This window comes from Xyrauchen texanus, chromosome 21 (assembly GCF_025860055.1).
Source record: "Xyrauchen texanus isolate HMW12.3.18 chromosome 21, RBS_HiC_50CHRs, whole genome shotgun sequence".
NCBI lineage: Eukaryota > Metazoa > Chordata > Actinopteri > Cypriniformes > Catostomidae > Xyrauchen > Xyrauchen texanus.
This window is the reverse complement of record NC_068296.1, coordinates 18,694,757-18,714,765: the sequence shown is the minus strand read 5'-3', so window position 1 is coordinate 18,714,765 and position 20,009 is coordinate 18,694,757. Positions and strand designations below refer to the sequence as shown.

Sequence of the window (20,009 nt, the reverse complement as noted above, 5' to 3'; positions counted from 1 at the left end):
TGGTTTAGCATTTCTTGTTTGAGTAGAAGCAAGATATGTGACAGAAAAATAAATCTATACTCTTTCTTTCTTCCAATTGCCCAAAATGCTTCATACAAATCAGGAATCAAGCTGTGTAATTTTGCACTGCTCCAAAGTAAAGGAAAAAAAAGTATTAAATGTGAATTACTCCTTAAGTGGCTGTAAAATGTATTTTTGCTCTTTGTCTAAGATGTTAATTTGTTTTTTTTTTTCTTTTTGTTGTTGAAGATTTTGTGTTCTGCAATAATTGGGCATTTTTAAAAACGTTTCAAATATATTGATAAAATCTTCTAGTTTTGTCTGACATGTTTGTTAGTCTAAACACTGGAAAACAAAAAGTATATTTTATCATATCGCCAACCAACTTTCTTTCCAAAGATTACTTAGTCTATGTTTGATATAATTGTAAAGCTTTTGTTTCTAACAAGTACAAAATGTTAATGTACCTTTCATGGGTCATGATTAACAAAAAATAATACATAATATCTGAACCTAGCAGAATTATTCCTAGAAAATTTCAATGAATGAATGAAAGTTACATTTATATAGTACTTTTCTGACACTACACTCAAAGTGATTTGTCAGACTGTTATTTAAGAACTGTTTGAGCTGACATGTGTGTTGGCATATTTAAGAACTATCCCGTAACTGTTAATCAGTAACCTGTAACGGTTCTTAAGTAGCAACCAATGATGCAAACATTTTTACATTTATTTGGTTTCCTTTTTTGCGATAATCAGCTTGTCAATATATAAAGCTTGAGCTGGATCATATAATATCTGGACTAATAATACAGAAAAGGACTAAAAATAGATGCAAATAGCAAATGTCTTCGTTTTAATATTAGTAGAATGGATTTTTTTACTGTCTCTTTTCCTGAAACTAAGGATGTGTTCACCATGTCACTTCAATACAAGCAGAAGGCAGACACATTTGTTTTACACACAATCTGACTTTAAAAAATAATTTGAACATTTATGTGGAACTTTTTGTTAATGAACCAAGCAGCTTTTGTGTCCGCTCCCCTCTATAAATTAAAACTAATTTGTGAGGCACCAGGTGAATTCCTTTTTTGCCCAACTTGAAAAGGCTTTTTTGAAAGAATTTTCCTCTGTGCCAAAGGTTTATAAAAACAAACATTGTAAAGCTGAAATCATGCTATGGGTTGAGCTATATTTCTCATGTGTCGGTTACCCACAAGCCTGTAAACCCTACCTAATTTCAAGCAATTAGCCTGACAATACACCACAGCACATCTTTCTCAGAAAATATGTGCAGAAATGCTCTTGTGTGACTCAAAGATCATACATTATTTAGCTTTTTTGGGCTGGATTAATTTCATAGCATCCACTTCCTGTCTCCAGTTTTCTTTATAGCCCAAATCTTCCTATAAGCCATATCACTTTTCTGTGAATTGCCTTAGCTCATAAAGTTCTTGTATAACAGATCCAGTGCCCAACTGAAAATATGCATTAAAACCTCAGGGACAGGACAATAAGGATTTAACACAACTCTTTTTCACAAAGAAGCTCTCAGATATCTTAACACAAATGCCCTACATCAGAGCTTTTTGGGGTATGAAGTTAATTATGTCCTCAAGCAGGCAGGTCAGTCAATAAAAACAGAAACAAAAGGATCCCCTTTTTCTTCCAAAAAACAAAACAGACACTCTGATAATCATTGACACATCCTGAAAGCAGGAAATGATGATCCCTTCAGAATGTCCTCATCGCTATGACCCGCAGTCAGTTGCACCGTAATTAGGTTTAGACATATTGGTTACATACCGTTTCTATTTTTAAAAAACTCGGGTGCTTTTACGGATAAATGCATTCATTATGCCGAATCACCTGCTGATGTCTGTGGTGTGATGATTGTCTATTTTTAACTTAACTGGAGACATAATAAGAGCACCTTGTAGTGGAGGCTTCATGTTAAAAATACTTTTTGCAAAGCACATGAGTGGCTCTTTACTGGGGTGGTGTATGCTAAAAACATATTTCAAACAGTTGAACTAATTTTGATAAAACTTTTTTTCTCCACTCCCTCCAGAAACAAACATGCCCAACTTATAAGAAAAAGTCAGCCATATTGGATCTCAGGGCAAATGTCATGATTTTTTTTAAACACAGCTTTCATTGGTAGAACCTGTGGCATGAATTTGGAGCACAATATGGAATGGTGGTGGAGTAGTGGTCTAAGCACATAACTGGTAATCAGAAGGATGCTGGTTCGAAGCCCACAGCCACCACCATAGTGTCCTTGAGCAAGGCACTTAACTCCAGGTTGCTCCGGGGGGATTGTCCCCGTAACAAGTGCACTGTAAGTCGCTTTGCATAAAAGCGTCTGCCAAATGCTTAAATTAATTTCTTTTTTTTTAGCACACTGGGCAGATGAGTACAGCAGTATGTTTTTTTTTACTCACAATTTATCACAAATACATTCATTTAAACAATTATGTCACATACAAAAGAAATCCAAAACATTTCACCCCTGCCCCCACCCAAAAAGCCTCCTTAGACAGAGAAAACACTTTTTGTGATCTTAAAACAGATACTATGTGGCAACACATTTTCAAGTTTACATAGTCAATGTACCCAAACACACGAGTGTGTGTGAACAGCTGTGTGTTCTGGATTGGCTATACAATATCTCCCAAGTTATTAGCATTCAGTGTGTGGCTCCATTCACTGTGATAGCTGGCTTACTGTGCAAACATCTTAAACCCAACAACAAATGCTAACAAGTGTTCTTAGGGTTATAGTACATGTTTCACTACAAGTATTACTGCACATTCACATTTCAGAGTGTCAGAAAACAGGACAACTTGTTCTGTGCAAGCACAGTAAATTTGACACCTGCTAATGGTCACGGCACAACTCACTATATCTTGCTAAGGCAACTTGGGCCCAGGACAAAATTTCTATGGGTCCCAGTAAATAGGCTAGGCTAAAACATAATGGGCCTTAGTGGCCCTGACACGAGGCACTAAATTATTGTCAAAAATAATGTATGTAGAGATGAAAACCCCTTTTTAAACCATTTAAATGTTATGCTAATGCTAAAAAATAGAAGTCTAAATTGTACCTTGAACTACAAATGCAAGATCATGTGACTTTTAAGTCATGCTGTCTATGGTTATAACAGACACATACAAAGGCAACAAAGAAATGACATTCTTAATACAGACTCTCTGATTTTTACTGAAAATGTCCCAAAAGGCTAAGGCTAACTCCTATTTTGCTCTGTCACAGATCTTGTGGAAAATTGATGACACAAAAGAAACTGAACAAATAAGACATTTAATGTACCCACATAAAAAAAGATTTGTTTTAGGATATTTTGTAATATGAAGAATAAGTGGCAGATAAGAAAATATTCAAATAAAATAGCCGTCCTTGGGCAAAAATAAAAAAAATAAAAGAAACACAAAATTAAAAATGTATTGCATTCTCAAATTTGGTCATAAGTCAGAAATTCCCCTGACATATTCAGGTAAACACAATTTTTCACATCATCTGTCACTCTTTCTCTTTATATAATTTATCTTCCACAAGTCTTCTGTTTCTTCCCAGTATATTACACAGCTAACCACTTCAGAAGGCTGCAGAAGCAAAGCTCATACTGGAGGTTTACAGGGTCCTGTGTGCAGTCGCAGCGCCCCCTGTCTGTGAAGAGCACTTAAAGTCCGAAATTCCAGAGGCATTGTGTGGGGACTGGCACTAGATGTGTATTGGTAAGTTAGCATGTCATAATAGTGATATTTGACCGGTTTGCCGCCAGGATCATTCGCAAAAGGCCAGAAGCCATACAGATGAATCTCATCACAAAAGCGCGTAGCCATGGTGTACATCAGGAGTCCGGTGGAAGGTCGCTTGATTTGGATGTGATTGGTCAGCCAGTACCTGCATGAAGTCATTGATTACAAACTTAACAAGGCTCACCATACAGTCATTCGAATTCATAGATGATTAAACTCTAACTCATACTCTTGTACAATGACATGCAAAAGTATTTGGACATTTAAGCCACACTTAAAATGTCTGAATGTCATTGCATTAGATAATACAATATAAAACATAGTGGCATCTGCAAACAAATAATGCTAGAACATTTATCAGAACTAACTTTTTTGAGCCATTTTTGTAATGCCTATTAATAAGCAGGTTCAACGTTTACTCGGGTGTCTAAGCAGAGTAACCACAGGTGTAGTTCATCACATTAACTATGGACATGTTCCACTAACATCTGATACACAGAAAGTGTCCAAATAGTTTCTGTCTTCCTTTTGAACACTAAATACTGTATACTGATTTATAACTTCAAATCTAACAAACTTATTTTTGTGACATTTTTTTTTTTTGAAAACGATGCTTGTGTTATTTTTCATAAAAATAAATGCCACTGGCTTTGATATTTTGTTATCCAAGTGTGCCTTTAGTGTCCAAAATACTTTATAGGGCCAATTTACAATTTCAATATTAGTATAAACCATATTGTTTGTAATTTGTAGATCCATTAAAATGTAATAATAAAATCCTTTGATAATAAAAATCCTTTGTGTGTATCAACAGCTAAGGGTTCTAAAAAAGGAAGTCTGTTGAATTAATGCTAAATCCCCCATATAAAATATGCTCATGCAAAACTGGCCAAAATGAACATCTGATGGCTGCACATCTCTTCCACATTTAAAAAGAAGAGATCAGACAATTGAATAATGTCCATTAAGATGCATTGAACCCTCTCCAGTTTTAGCAATCCACTCATCCCTGAATAACCCTCACAATAGGGCTCCCTCTGTGTATCCGTGAGGTGTCATTCATTCAGGAATGCTTAGGCAAAAAAACTAAAAGGTGGTGGGGGCTTTTTCAATTTTTATTATTATTATTATTTATTTATTTTTTTTAATGAAAAGGACACACAACTTTAAAGAATCATTATCAAAATCTTTTCTGTGGAACACAAAACTGATTTATTTATTTTTTTACAAATCTTTACAGTGACCACAGCTGCCGAGCTGAAAAATTTACAAAAAAAAAAACACCATAAAAACACCATAAAAGATAGTCTATATGACATTGTGTTTTATTTCGGACTGTGAATCGATTACACTTTTTAAAAAAACATATTCATCGCACAGTTTTCTGGGATGAATTGCAATCAATCATTGTACATGGTACATTAAAACAAACATTAAAGTATAATCATAAATATATGGACTTTATACTTTGTCTTAAATAACTTACAAGAAATTGGTTAGTCATCAATTATTTGAATTATTTGAATATAAACATGTTAAAATTTTCTGGGTTTTTTTGCAGATAGAGTTAATTAAGACACATTTTTACAGGTTTGAATCTTTGATACAAGGATATGTTTACATGCCATAAAATCAGTTGACATGCCGTTATTAAAAATTGGGCAAAATCTTCTGGCATTTTCCAGTGGACTTTTTTTAATAAAAGGATCAAATGGGCAGATTCAATTCATATCAAGCTTTATTGGAAAAATAAATTATTTATTTGTACAATGCCAATGTATTATTAGACACTATACATACAGATATAAAACAAATTGAATGCTGAATTTAAATTTTCTGAAGTTCAAAATCTCAAAACAATTATTTTCTCTGGCTGCCATTCAATCTCTAACATGCACATGCTGTGTCTCGAGTGGATTCACAGGTTGACAGTGAGAGAGCATTTTTCAAGCTATACAAAGAGAGAAGGCAGCGTGCCCGTATCTCTCCCACACCTTGCTCACCACTTGCGGTTGAAATCTCCATTCTCATTACACTAAATCTGCTCTCATGTTTATTATGGGACAGGACATTTGGCTATGATCATGTGAGAAGCAATGGCGTTTTGGGTTAATGATACGGCATGTCAACATGCCATAAAAAGCTATTGTATGACTTTAAAAGGCACTTTTCAAGCCATTTTATGGTGCTTTTATGGTGTTTTTGCATTGTGCTTTTTGAAGCTTGACAGCCATTGTCACTAGGAACTGTCATTGAATGTAAAGCTTTGTGAAAATTCTTCAAAATGTTGTGTTCAAAACCATAATGGGTTCTGAAATGATATGATGGTGAGTAAATAATAACAGAATTTTCATTTTAAGATGAAATATTCCTTTAACATGTTTTAAAAAACACCATTATGGAAGAACCGAGTTTTTATCATTTGAAAAGCTACAATATATTGTACAGTATTGGCAGATTTCTTTCCATTGACCATCCAGTGAACAGCTGTCTCTAGCTTGACCTTTAACCCACATCACACAGATAGATCTAAGTAAAAAGCCTTCTCAGCTAGGTGTATTGTAAGGATTGTGGATTCCAGGCACTCTGCTATGAGGGAGGGCTAAATAGTGGTCTTGAAATGTGGTCAATGGAGGAGGCAAATGCTGTGCTATTTAAAAGGCCCAGAGGGGCCAAAAATCATTGGGAAAACTGATTTTAAAAAGACCTTCTTTAAGAATACAGATATATGGATGTTGGTGTGCACTTAGAGTGTGGCGTAATCAATTTACACAAACATTCCCTTGCTGAGCTGTGGTTATTATGTAGGGGCTGAATTGTCTTGTTGGCAGCACTATAAATAGGATGCGCCATGTTACACCTGCTTTAGAGCTGAGTAGCCTTAAATGCGTTGGCACATACCCTCGGACGGCATGAAGCAGGCGCAGGGAAGGGAAGGCGGTGTGGATGTTGACAGTATGTAGTAGAATGAGGCGGATGGCCCACTCCACTCTCTCCTCTCCTCCTTTAGCCATGAAAGCAGGGATCCACAGAACACTTCCACTGAGGCTCTGCAGCCTTTGGACGAAGCGATGTACCCACTCCTGACTGTTCAAGTCCTGGAAGGCACGCTGCACCACAGAAGGGTTCATGGTCACCAAGCTGGTGCGCAAGCCCACATCAGCGGCATACTCCTCCACTGGAGCAAGGTTACACCTGGGAAGCACACATATTCAAAATCACATTCAAATACGGTTACATAAACATACACATACAAGGAAGTGCACAGACATTTTGGGGGGCAAGTGGAAAAAAGGGCACTTCTCATAATTATTTATTTAAACAAAACTTTAGATATATTAACACAACCCTGACTTCCTTACCAATTTATTTAAATTCCCTCACACTCATACAATTGTTTCATGCTCAACAGATTTCTACAAAATAATCAGTTCACACAGAGACCATGGTCTTCTTTAGCATTCACTAGGTTTATCACAAGAGCAGGCAACAGCAAAGTAAACTATGCCACCATGTGCATGTTTTCTATGCTACTAGTTTCTAGTATATATTTAGAATAAATGACTGCACCAAGGAGAGGGACATAGTTTCACAAATAATTTGTTTATTTTGCACAAGGCAATACATTTTTTAATTCTGCTGGTGTTATTGGAATACATAACACAATGTATGCAAATTAGTGCATTTTAATTAGTTAACGCTTGATTTGCATATCAATGTAGCGATTGTGATGACGCTATTTGACACAAGTTTTACTGTATTCACCTGTAGCGTCTCCATTAAGTACAGTACATTAGCCTGTATGGCCATGATATGTGCCTTAGCTAAACTTTAACTAACTTATTACATTAGCTAATAGCTCATGAGTCTTGCATGTTAGAATGATACAAGTTAACTATATTTAGCTTTTGGCTAATTAGCTGTAAAGTCAAGACACCACAGTGACTGCTCGAATCGCTGCCTGTCTGGCAGACATCTCGGCCTGGATGAAGGAACACCACCTGCAACTCAACCCAGCCAAGACCGAACTCCTTGTCTTTCCAGCCAACTCTGCTGTTGAACACAACATCACCGTGCAGCTGGGTTCAACTACAGTATCGCCTTCCAAAACGGTCAGAAATCTATGGTAACCATCGATAACAAGCTAAATTTCACAGACCACATCTCAAAGACTGCAAGATCATGTAGATTTACACAATGTCAGGAAAATAAGACTTTTGCTCTGTCATTGCAGGCCTTCCTGCATGTGCAACTAGACCTCTGCAAATGATCCAGAATGCAGCAGGACGTCTGGTCTTTAATGAACCAAAGAGAGTGCATGTTACACCACTCTTTGTCTCTCTCCACTGGATGTCGGTTGATGCATGTATTAAATTCAAGGCTCTGATGCTGGCATACAAAACAGCACTGGGTCTGCTCCAGCATACCTAAAATAATTTATGCAGATCTACACTCCCGCCAGAAGCCTGCGGTCGGCTAAGGAACGAGAGGGAGGGAGCGAGGGGAAGGTAGGGAGGAATAGAGGGAGGGCATCGGAACTCGACAAAGTCTCATCTCTTGACCTGATATTTACATTTTTTATTCAATAAATATATTTGTTTGAGAGGGAAGCTGTGCGCAAACAGGAATATACTTACATATATATATTATTCACTTACAAAAAAATTAAATAATAAAAAACAACTTAGAAAAAAGGGCACTTTCTTACAAGGAAGAAAAAGGGCTGGTGCTCAAGCCCCCTTTTATGTCTATGTGTGCACGTGCCTGTACACATATGTCCATATAAAAATTGAGGGGTAAAAATTGCTAATGTGTCCTGAAAATAATCATATAATTAATAAATAATAAGGAAAAAAATCTTAATAGTCCTACTGTAATGTAGGCTTAATTTCTTTATGCAAAATATAATTAAATTTGATGTTATACAGTGTGATGCACATTTTTAGGTTACCTGACAAAACGTGCTAATTTATATCTAAATTAACTGGTTTTATTCCAGACAAAAATATTATGTAACATTACTGAATCAAACTGATTACATTAGGTTACACCAACAAACTAATCTTAAGGGTTAGTTCAGAGTCAGGGTTAATTTAGAGGCCTCTGTCACCTGGAACTCTGCTGGGACACTGTCCATACTGCGTGTTGTACCTTGAAACACACTATACCAGCAGTGAGATTCAAACTTTTGTGTCAAGCTTTGTGTCAATGACAGAGTAAAGCATTAAGCGACATTATGCCTTTTTCTAAAAGCCATATAATCGTGGTAAAATCACTATAGCACACAGGTTTATTGCTTTCATAAAAGAGACAACATGTTGCTAAGGAATTATTCACATTCAGTTGATCTGATCATCAGGAGTAATCAACAAAGTGTCACCAATGTGACATAAAAGAGTGAAAAATAAATCTGAATATTTCTTTCACTCACAACTTTCTTAAGAATAAGATTATCCCCATACAAAAACCTTGAGTATATTCTGAGCAAGCTTTTAGTGCTCATCCTATCAGTTTACATCAGATTCCAGAAAAACAGACCGAGGCAACATTAAAGCAAAAGACTAAGATCAAAGTGGTGGCATTATCATCTTGCCAGTAGCCACATAATACCTGGAAAAACCTTTCAACTCAAAACTGGCACCATGCCAACTGCCGAGGCTTAGCTGTCACGGTCACACTCCCTTTCACACACACACACACACACACACACACACACACACACACACACACACACACACACACACACACACACACACACACACACACACACACACACACACACACACACACACACACACACAGAGAGAGAGAGAGAAAGAGAGAGAGAACTTGTCCTTGCCCTGCTGAGCAGCCATGCCAAACACACAGGAGGGATTTAAGTTCCTCCATTACTTAATCTTTGAAGCTCTGCATGTACCTTGAATAAGGGCTGAATGACATTAAAGGCCTGAGAGTCACAGCTGTGCTGGGGAACATATTAAAGAGGAAAGAGCAACAACAGCTGCCTCCCACTCTCAGCTTTGAAACTATGGGTTTGTAATATAATGCGTTGCTCTTGACAATTAATAGGTAATTTATTTACTTACAAATTACAGGTAATTATAAATCAATGTTCCAGATGGGAACTCATTTAGGTTAAGAATCTCACTTAAATTGTTACACAAAGTATCACATGAAGCACATTGCTGTAAACCATTTTCCAAGCAATCGGCTTTCAGGGATGGTATTGTAGTCTGCAGGCAGTAGGCACAAAAGTTTGTAGACAAATTAACCATAGTCATTTTCAGGAGACAGCCTCATTATGTTTCCAGGGCTATGACTTATAATATGACTTAAACAAATGTCACACTTGCTCAGGTTTGCTGGTACCTAATAGCAGTATGTATCGTCCTTCAGTTCTAAAAGCCTTTAGACATCAGAAATAGTGAGTTAGCCAGGGAACAGTAATGACACTTATTTCAAAACTGCAACTGAGTGACATACAGATTATTAGCTGTTTAAAAATCCAACCAGACATTTTTAAAGTGTCAATAAATGTAAATGTTGAGTCTGCATTAAACGTGCTGCAATAAAACACAAGTGATAAATAATTAAATAAAAGAACCTGGTATAATAAAGAAATATACCAAGTCCAAAACAAGTTAAGCTCTTAATGTTGAGAACTACAAAAACATATTTTGACTCGTCCTTCCCTTTCTTTTAAAAAAAAGCCAGTTAGGCACTTACAATGGAAGTGAATGGGGCCAATTTTTGGAGGGTTTAAAGGCAGCTTAAAATAAAAGTACTTATATTAAATCTTCTGTTAAAACTTGAGTATTATTTGAGATGAAAAGTTGTTTAAATTGTTGCTATCACACTAAAATCATGTTAACACACATATTGTTTATGACTTGTGGCTATAGAAACAGTATTTTTACATTTAGAGACTGGCCCCATTCACTCCCTTTGTGCCTCACTGTAACCCAGAATTTTCCTTTTTTTTTTTTTTAAAGGAGGGACATGTTGAAATTGTTTTGGTTATTAACAATATGCCACAAATAGTGTCGAATGAGCATAACTTGGAACCCAGAATTGTCATTTAATTAAATGTTTTTTTAATTAACTGTGCCAGAACAATAAAATTACAAATTAAATTAAGTATATTAATATATGTTTGTATAGTAATTATAGGGTGCAAGTGTTGTTATCACATAAGCACATTACATACTGAGATCACAAATATGTTGGATCAGAAAAAGTATGGTAATCTAAAGAAGAGGCAATTAAATGCTACAGTATGTGTTTGTTGAAAAAGGAGGTGCAATTATTTATTTTGGAGAGTATTTTACTACACGATCTGCGCTGTTTTATAACTATTCTTTACGGATTATTAATCAGAATATCAGAAAACAGATTTATTCCCATGCTTGCAAAGCATTCATCTCTGACTAAATTAGATCAGGTTCTAGTTATGTCAATAGAGGGCAGACTATTGGATGAAATTACAGAAAATAATACATTCTCTCTCCAATAAGAACAGATGTTTACCTTATGACAAAGTCATGTGCATCAATCTCTCGACCACAGCTGCTATTCAGTAATATCCCAGAATTCCCTATGATGGCACATTGTTTGTGATGCTGGTTCTTCATGGGGGACACTGTGGGCAGGAGGTGGTAGAGGTTCTCAGAAATATTCGTGGTGCTCTGATGGTCAAAAATATAATGTATGACATCTCCTGGTTTAAATGTGCTCTTAAGAATGGAAATGTCCCTCTCAGCATCCAGGAACTTTAAAATGTTTTTCCTGGAAAGTAAAAAAGAAAAATCACAACATACTTTGTGAATGCAGGGAATAAAACTACAACATTAACAGTCAACTGCATTTTACATTCTTCATAAATGCCATATTGCACATATGTAATAACTACACCCTTAAATGGATAGTTTGTGGAACACAAAAGATTATTTTAGGCAGAATGTTACCCAATATCTGTGAATGGTGACTGAGGCAAACATTCTGCCTCCTTTTGCACTCCACAGAAGAAATAAAGTCATACTTTTTAAAAATGTGATGGTGTGTAAATTATGACAGAATCTCATTTTGGGTGAACATTTACATTAAGTTGTACCTGATGAGGTTAGACAAGGTTCTGTTGAAAGTCCATTCAGGTGAGGATACATTGGTAGTTTTGCTTTTTATGCGTGACAGTGGAGATGGAGAGGAAGAGACAATGCCTTTGCTGTAGCCAAGGGAAGTAGGGACAGCATTCAAAATTGAATTTCTAAAGAGAAGAAAGAAAAGTCCATCTGTTAGTTTGAAAGTACAATATTTTGGTAAATTGTATTCAATTCATTTTCAAAACCTTGATAAAGTAGTAACTTATTTATGTACAATATAAACCCCTGGCTTAAACACATACCTCAGGTCTAAAGTGACAAGGGGCCTCATTCCACCCCCTGTACCGAATACATTTTTTGGAATTGTGACCACACCCTCTAGTAACTCTCTCTTATAAATTCCCATGCATTTAAGAATTAAATATATATATCTATAAATTATTTTTCCCTGTTGCTCAATTTATCTCAATAATTACTACAGTTGTCAGAATTAACACGTTAATATACTGTATGCAATTTATTTAAAACGTTTAATGTGTAATTTTTTCTTAACGTATTTACTATTAATACAGTGCATAAAACAGCATAAACACTTGTTGGAAGTGTAGAACCTTTGTGATGTGTCCGCCTGGAGTCATAACACTGACGCACACATCACAATACACACATAACAGTGCTTCCGTGTTAGTGATAACATGATGGAGAAAGGACCTCTTAATACTATTATTGTACAAAACAAGCCCAGATGGGACTTGTGATAGAAATCAAGTATTTTATAGCCTCTGTAAGGTGCATTTGAATTATCACAGAAGCATGTTAAGTCTTAACTATCACCAAATGCAGAATGAGCCGTTTTTGTTTGCGAGCGCTTTTCATATGGAGTTCAAATCGGGGCTTCACACTGGCGTTGACACCCTGACACGAATCATGAATGCGGCTCATGATTGCTGTAGTAAAGTGGATAACCACAGTCTGATTAAAACTGTAAAGGATGAGAGTTTAAGAGAATTAATGTCCATTGCAATGAATATCCAATGAATATGCAACCTATGGGGAGACAAGTTCTTTCATTAGTCAACCTCCCAATTAGATTTTGGGACAAGTCTTAATGTTACTCGAATTGATGCTATTTTAGTGCATTTCTATCTTTATACTGTGTAAGGCTTTGCTTTGAATATGCTAATAAAGCATTATATTGTTACATATTGATTTGTTTTCTTTCCTAAGATGGAAATAATGCATTTTGACAGAAAATGAAGTATATATAAAAATTCAGCACTTTCAAAGTCTGTGATTAAACACGATTAACTACAAAGAAATATATATGATTAATCACGATTACATTTTTTAATTGACTGACAGCACTAATAGTTACACAACAACAGTACAATTTAAATGTAAAATATCTCACTTTAGCCCAGGGCTAAACCACAAAACTGAGTTAAATATTTATTTTATAATATTTATCTTAATAACATTTCCTTTGAAAACATACAATATATGACAAATCAGATTACAAACCTGTTGGACTGAAGGACAAAGCTTTTAAAGTGATATTTCTGTGAATCCTCAATGTTCCTAAGAGCAGGGGGCATAAAAGATTCATCATCATTATGCAGCAATTTCACCATTAATAAAGCTCTGAAATCACATCAGTGAATATATAATCAGGTATAGATGCAATTAGGTAGACGCAGGACTGCAAAAATGAATTTACTACAATAATAATATTGATTTAGGACTTTAATGTGGGCCTTTGCACTTTTCTATTTCTAACCTCTTATCTCATTTTCAGCAATGAATGTTGATTGTAAGGGTTTCAGGTCATGGCTATGTTTTAACCCTTGTTTCATCCACCTACTAGGTGAGACATTAGCAATGCTTGTCATAAATTCCTTATGAAGTCAATGTGATAGGTCCCTGATCAGTTCCTATGGGGACCTTGGCCTGAAAAACATTGAAGACTCCTGGACTACAACAACAGAACTTCTAGAAACAGTTCAAGGTGGTCAGATATATTCATCCAAATATACTGTTTGTTATAAACTCATCTAAAACAACTCCCTTTGAGAGATGTGGAATGTTATAATAACAATGGCACTCTTTGTGATTCTGAAACAATGAAAAATACAATACCTTAACACAAAACAGTAAAGAAAACTGACTACTGACATCATTAAATTGGCCCCATTCACTTCCATTGTAAGTGCCTAACTGTAGCTTTGATGAGCACAACTGTTAGGACTGACTGTTCAGCATTGTCTCCTTGAACAAATTGGTCCAATTTGTTTACCACTCTCAATAATGTTCTGTTTTCTCCTCCCCCCCCCCCAATATTGTAGCTGTGTGCATTACTACACAAACAGAGCATCTCTTAAAATTCTGGAAAGCAGCTTCAGATGCAGATTTAATAACGTTGTTGCTTCAAGGCTTTTAGAACTGCTCTGAGATATTCGCCTTAGATACTTCGTTTGATATTACAATTTGCACTTTATTAATTCCATGAGAATTCTCACCAATAGTAAAAGGAAATATTAGATCATTAGTGCCCTCTAATGTGTCTGACAGCTAATTAATGAGGTGTGAAAACCCCAATTTGGAAATGTACAATTAAATTTGGTCTCTGGGATATTTCGGGGTAAGTTAGCAAATACGAGAGAGGAATTATTTCCTTTCTATGCTTAATCAGTGTGGCAGGAAAATTAAAAAATAAATATATATCACTGTTCAGAGCAAACAAGCTTAAAAATTATGTTTTAAGAAAATACCAAATGTGCCAACCTAAAGCATGATACATTTAATAATTAACAAGATTAAGCACTAAGTGTGCATCTTGACAGCAAACACTTGCATTAGCCCGGGAGAGTGTTGTTTGTCCTCGTGCAATTATTCTTGCAATTCATCTATCCATGCCCAAACATACTTAATCTCAAAAGCATTAAAGTGCATGTCACAAGACAGCAGGATTTGAAATTAGCAAACCTGAGGAATTCAGATACAGCAACCCAGTTCAAATTCGTACATATTTTACGAGTTGACTATTCGTATTATTTCGTATGAGTTTGTTCGTATAAATTTGTACGATTTCATCATGTGCAAATGCCCTTGATGTCTAATGTGGAAGTGAGCGCGAGTTTCACGCACAAGGCATTAAGGGCATGCTTATTGATATTCTGCCCTTACCAAAACCCCTTATCTAAACCTAACCGATCAGTAGAGTGTGTAAACATGACAGGAAGCTGTTGTGTGTGACAGTAACAAGTAATTGTTGCGTATTAGATGGAAACGATGTCCAGCGACGTCATTGAATGTAGTGAAAGTCGTTTGAATCCATATGAGTGCAGTCGTCCGATATCATACGAATTAGCCAAATTTAGAAAAGTCGTGTGAATTCTTACGATTTCGCCACGAGAGTGTGTAGCACACAGTGTGCAATTATATCTGAAAAAAGGCAAACTGTTCATTTTTGCCTCCAGGCTTCAGTTGTAAAGTCACAATTCAAACAGGAATCCACTAGCTGTCACAAACCACAGATCTCCCAGTCTTTTCACTTGGTCAAGAGAAGAACAAAACCACAGTCTTACTGCCTTCCGTCACAGAGCACCAGGGTCAGCCGTGTTTGTCTGATGGCTCTGATTCAAGGTTTCACACTTTGGAAAGTCTGAAGGACTCATTTTGGAGAACTGGCTTGCAAAATAGCATCTGTAATATGAGTCTATATAGAATAACATAGTTCTATCAAACGTCTCTTTATTGCCACTTTGAAAATCACAAACCCACAACGAAACCTTCAGAACTACCATCAACAACACCAAACTGATGTGTGAGGCATTCCCTCAAATTCAATTGCCTCAAATCCCCATGCTGGGGTTTTACAAACAATGGTCCTCAGGACACACAATGGTCCTCAGGACACATCGTCTTCCACATCCTCGAATCTAATTTGACCCTCTTCCCTTTGACTTATAGACGCAATAATAACACAAATAAAAAAACTAAACTGTGCTTGAAGGCAAGAACACACAAAATACGCAAGCAAAATTAAACGAGTTCTTTCTTCTGGCACACATTTCCATGGCATTCATACAAGCAAACGTGATGCTGACAGTCTTAAATTGACTCTCCATTGTTTGAAGTAAAGCGTTCTACAAAGTCTCTTTTGAGAGAAGCAAGGCACGGGGGAAAGAGCTGAACATACAGAGCAAATGTGCGTGTGTTCAAATAAAAGACTAGAAATATTAAACATGAATCTAGCAAATGTGCACGCGCCGCACTTGTGTGCAGGTTAACCGCGCGCCCATAATATACTTACGCGATTTCTTCTTCTACTTCCGATATTTCGGCTATAATGACAAATATAATCAGGACGGTCCCGATTCCAAACATCATTATTCGGAATTCAAAAGACATGACTTGATGAGAGCTTATCCAGGTTGAGTGATTCCAGAAATACGTTTAAACTATAACGCGCAATACAAATCTATTCTTCTCTCACACAGGTTCCTCGTGCCGGGCAACAAAGGTAATTTTCCGCCCTTTTTTCGGGAAAGCTGGATCATTCTCACTGCCCATGCAGGTAAACGAACTGTTAACACGTATACATTTCACGATTATGTTTCTTCCACCTTAGCGAAAGTAAAAGAGATGAGGCAAAGCACGAACGTCCAATCTTCGTTTCTACTCCAGCTGAGACTCATTGGACAACTCAATGGTTGCTGTTCCCTTGAAACTTTGGAGGTAAGGCAGCATTAGGACACATATGGACGTTATGAATTCAATTAAACATTGGGATTGGTAAAAAGAGGCAGAAAGCGTGGATATGAAACTGAATATGAAATATATTCAGTATATTTTTCAGTGATCTACAACAACCCCAACACAATTAGGGATTACTATTCTTTAATAGGAAACCTAACACTAGTTATTACATTGTTTAAACAGGCAGAACAAATTGAAGTGTATTAAAAATTAGCTTTCTTTGTAAAGGGCTTCAAATTGAGTAGTAGCTGGGAGAAAGATCTGCCAAAATTATGCTCACAGTTTTCACTAACTCTTAACATACAAATAAAGAAGCAGCTATATCCCACTGTGACTGTTTATATCAGTTTCCTGAGAGGTTTGTGACCCTCACAGTTTATAAAAAACTGTGAGTTTGCATTAGGCATTAATAATTTAACAGTATTAAAGGGCTAGTTTACCCAAAAATGAAATTTCTGTCATCATTGACTCACCCTGATGCCATCCCAGATGTGTATAACTTTCTTTATTCTGCAGAACACAAAGGATATCTCAGATCTGTATCACAGTAAAACATAAAAAAGTAAAACATGGACAGAATTTTAAGATCCAAAAAGCATATAAAGGCAGAATAAAAGTAATCCATATGACCCCTGTGTTTAATTCCATATATTCAGAAGTGATATTATAGGTTTGGGTGAGAAACAGATCAATATTTTTAAGTTTTGTAATTGGAGTTCTCATCTTTGCCCAATATGTTGGTGATATTCATGGAGAATATGAATCATCAAAAACAGTGCAAGTAAAAGACATTTAACATTTTAAAGGCAAGTAAAAATTGACATTTAGAGTGAAAAAAGACTTAAATATTTATCTATTTATCTACCAATAATGTATAGAGGAGACCTCAATCACCATTAACTGGAGCCAGAACACTAATAAAAGGAAGGGTGAATTTGGTTTTCTGAGAAATTTTTGTTTTTTCAAGACTAGTTAATAAAAAAGCTAATCCAAATAGTTCAAATCTTCATGATCATTTATTAATTTCCTTAATCAAGTTCTTCTGTCATGCCATTTATCGGGGATTGTTTAACCAAAAATGAAAATTTTGCGGAAGACAAACAAAGATATTTTGAAGGATGTATGATGTGTGTTTGTCCATACACTAAGTCAATGGGGTCCAAAATTGTCAAGCCCCTAAAAGGACAATTAAGCAGGACAAAAGGAATCCAAATAACTCGGGTGGTTTAATCCATGCCTTCTAAATTTATATTATCCCTTTTGGTGAAAAACAGACCAAGATTTAAATCCATTTTCACTCAAAATTTTGATATCCAATCGGAACACAGTGGAGACTTAAAGAAGCGGATGCGTTGACGATGCACACGGTTGACAGATACTCAATTTCCAGTATCATTATACATCAATAAGACTGAATTTTCATTTTATAGAGTTGATCAACTTTTTGGTAAACGCAGTACACCCCCCCCCCCCCAAAAAAAAAAAAAACCTAACCAGTGATCATTTTAACACGCCAATGAGACTGTGGAGGTCAAGATTTATTGTTAATAAAGACTTTAAACTGTTTCTCACCCATAAGCAATTGTATCGCTTCAGAAGACATGGATTAAACCACTTGCATCATATGGATAACCTTTATACTGCCTTTATGCCCTTTTTGGAGCTTGAAAGGATTGGACCACTTTGACTTACTTCAAAATATCTTTGTCTGTTTTCCGCAGAAGAAAGAAAGTCATACAAGTTTGAGACAAAATGAGGGTGAGTAAATGATGAGAGTATTATAATTTTTGGGTGAACTATCCCTTTCACATTTGCCATTTTGTCATTATAAGTTTTGAAGATATGCAAATAAGTCCACATAAACAATGTTTGTTCGCAAAGCAAAAGGAAGCAAAAATAATCTCAGTGAAACGATCAGAGTGCAATGCGCAGCAAGAGATGGCCTAGAAATTGTGGTGTCCATGGAGAAAAGCGTAAGGAAAGAAAAATGGGGTCATCTTTTTTGCAATATTTTAAATTTGTCCTCACAATTGCTTTAATGAGAGTATATGCATGATGGGTTCAGAAGCCTCTTTAAACAAAATGTATTGTGTGTGTTTGTTTAAAAACCTACTATCTGTCAGTAAAAATGCCAGTGTAGTAAAAGTAAAAGTGTACCATTGGTTTTCCTTCAAGAGATTAATTAGATATAAGTCAAATGCAGCATAAATGGCTTGATAGGTAACCTTCAGATATTTCCTTGTGTCTTTTTTATTTATTTTTTTCAGCAGTTTGGACCAGGCTGCTGAAGCTGTCGGAAAAGTCAATGGACCTGACTACAAATAAATGAGCAACATTTCATTTCAGTGAGACACAGCATTTCTTGAATGTCTTGAGCCAATATAATTAATCTGGTGAAACAGTAAAGTGCAAAATGTTTGCCTATTTTCGCTGGCTCAGTGTGTCATTGCACCAGACTGATCTTAGCCCTATATGTATCAAATTATCCAGTGGAAACTGACCATGGTCCATATCCAGTCTGGTTCTAAGGATTTAATGAAGGCAAGCAATAGGTTTTTGTGACGCATTCAAATAATCTTCTTTTGCCACTACACATCAACTACCCACAAGTCAGCTGGAGGGGATGAACACATTTTTGTAATTGAATTTTAAAGTATAATGGTATTGAAACAATTTAAGGAATAACTTAAAAATCTTTCACTGTCCCATTTTTTCTTCCATGAAAAATATCTTTAAGCCTCTCTGTTTCCTGACTGCATCATCTGTAAGTTACATCACAATTGCACTACATGCAGTTACATATACATTATATTATAGTGTTTGTAAAATGGCCACAATTAGATTTAAATAACACAAAATAAATAAGAATGAGAGTGAGAGCTTTAATACTTCACTCAACATCTGCTTTGAACTGACATAAAACATGTAAAACGTAAAGAGCCTACAGCCAATCCGCACTTTACTCAAATGTTGCCTTTTTGATGGCATCCTAGAGGTAAAGCACTGTAGCAGAATGTCAAGTTTCTTTTGAATGACTTGTTTACATAAAACACTGATTGTGCATTCTCACACCAAACACAGCATTCTCTTGAGAAATGAGGCTCTGTAATGAGTCCCCAGATTAATTACGCACAGTTTAATGGGAAAGCCATAGCGGTGATGGATCCAATGAAACAAAGCGAAACAGATGCAACATGCATATAAATATAGACACAATAAATGCAAAACCCTACAAATGCAATCTACAAATGGTTAGGGAAATAAGTCTATGAAGAAATATTGTTAATATTCCTTCATCTTTCTCCCAGAGACAGGGCCTGCATTCCCAATGTTGTCTCTGAAACACTGTGTATCTCTGAAACACAAAGGCA

At 36.0% G+C, this 20,009-nt stretch overlaps 1 protein-coding gene and 1 long non-coding RNA gene across 2 annotated transcripts; one reads left to right on the top strand and one right to left on the bottom strand.

Moving 5' to 3' along the window:
• Positions 1-2,427: 2,427 nt before the first annotated feature.
• LOC127661804 (alpha-2,8-sialyltransferase 8B-like) lies at positions 2,428-16,568 on the bottom strand. The gene is made up of 6 exons (XM_052152702.1): positions 16,193-16,568; positions 13,402-13,458; positions 11,892-12,044; positions 11,309-11,566; positions 6,683-6,976; positions 2,428-3,926 (listed from the first exon to the last, which is right to left on the bottom strand). Exons 1-6 carry the CDS (start codon positions 16,288-16,290, stop codon positions 3,641-3,643), a joined length of 1,146 nt encoding a protein of 381 aa, XP_052008662.1. The 5' UTR covers positions 16,291-16,568; the 3' UTR covers positions 2,428-3,640.
• Positions 16,272-19,034, top strand: LOC127661806 (uncharacterized). Its single transcript, XR_007972790.1, has 3 exons — positions 16,272-16,402; positions 16,511-16,617; positions 18,906-19,034. It is a non-coding gene; the product is annotated as an uncharacterized LOC127661806 (long non-coding RNA).
• The last annotated feature ends 975 nt before the right edge of the window (positions 19,035-20,009 follow it).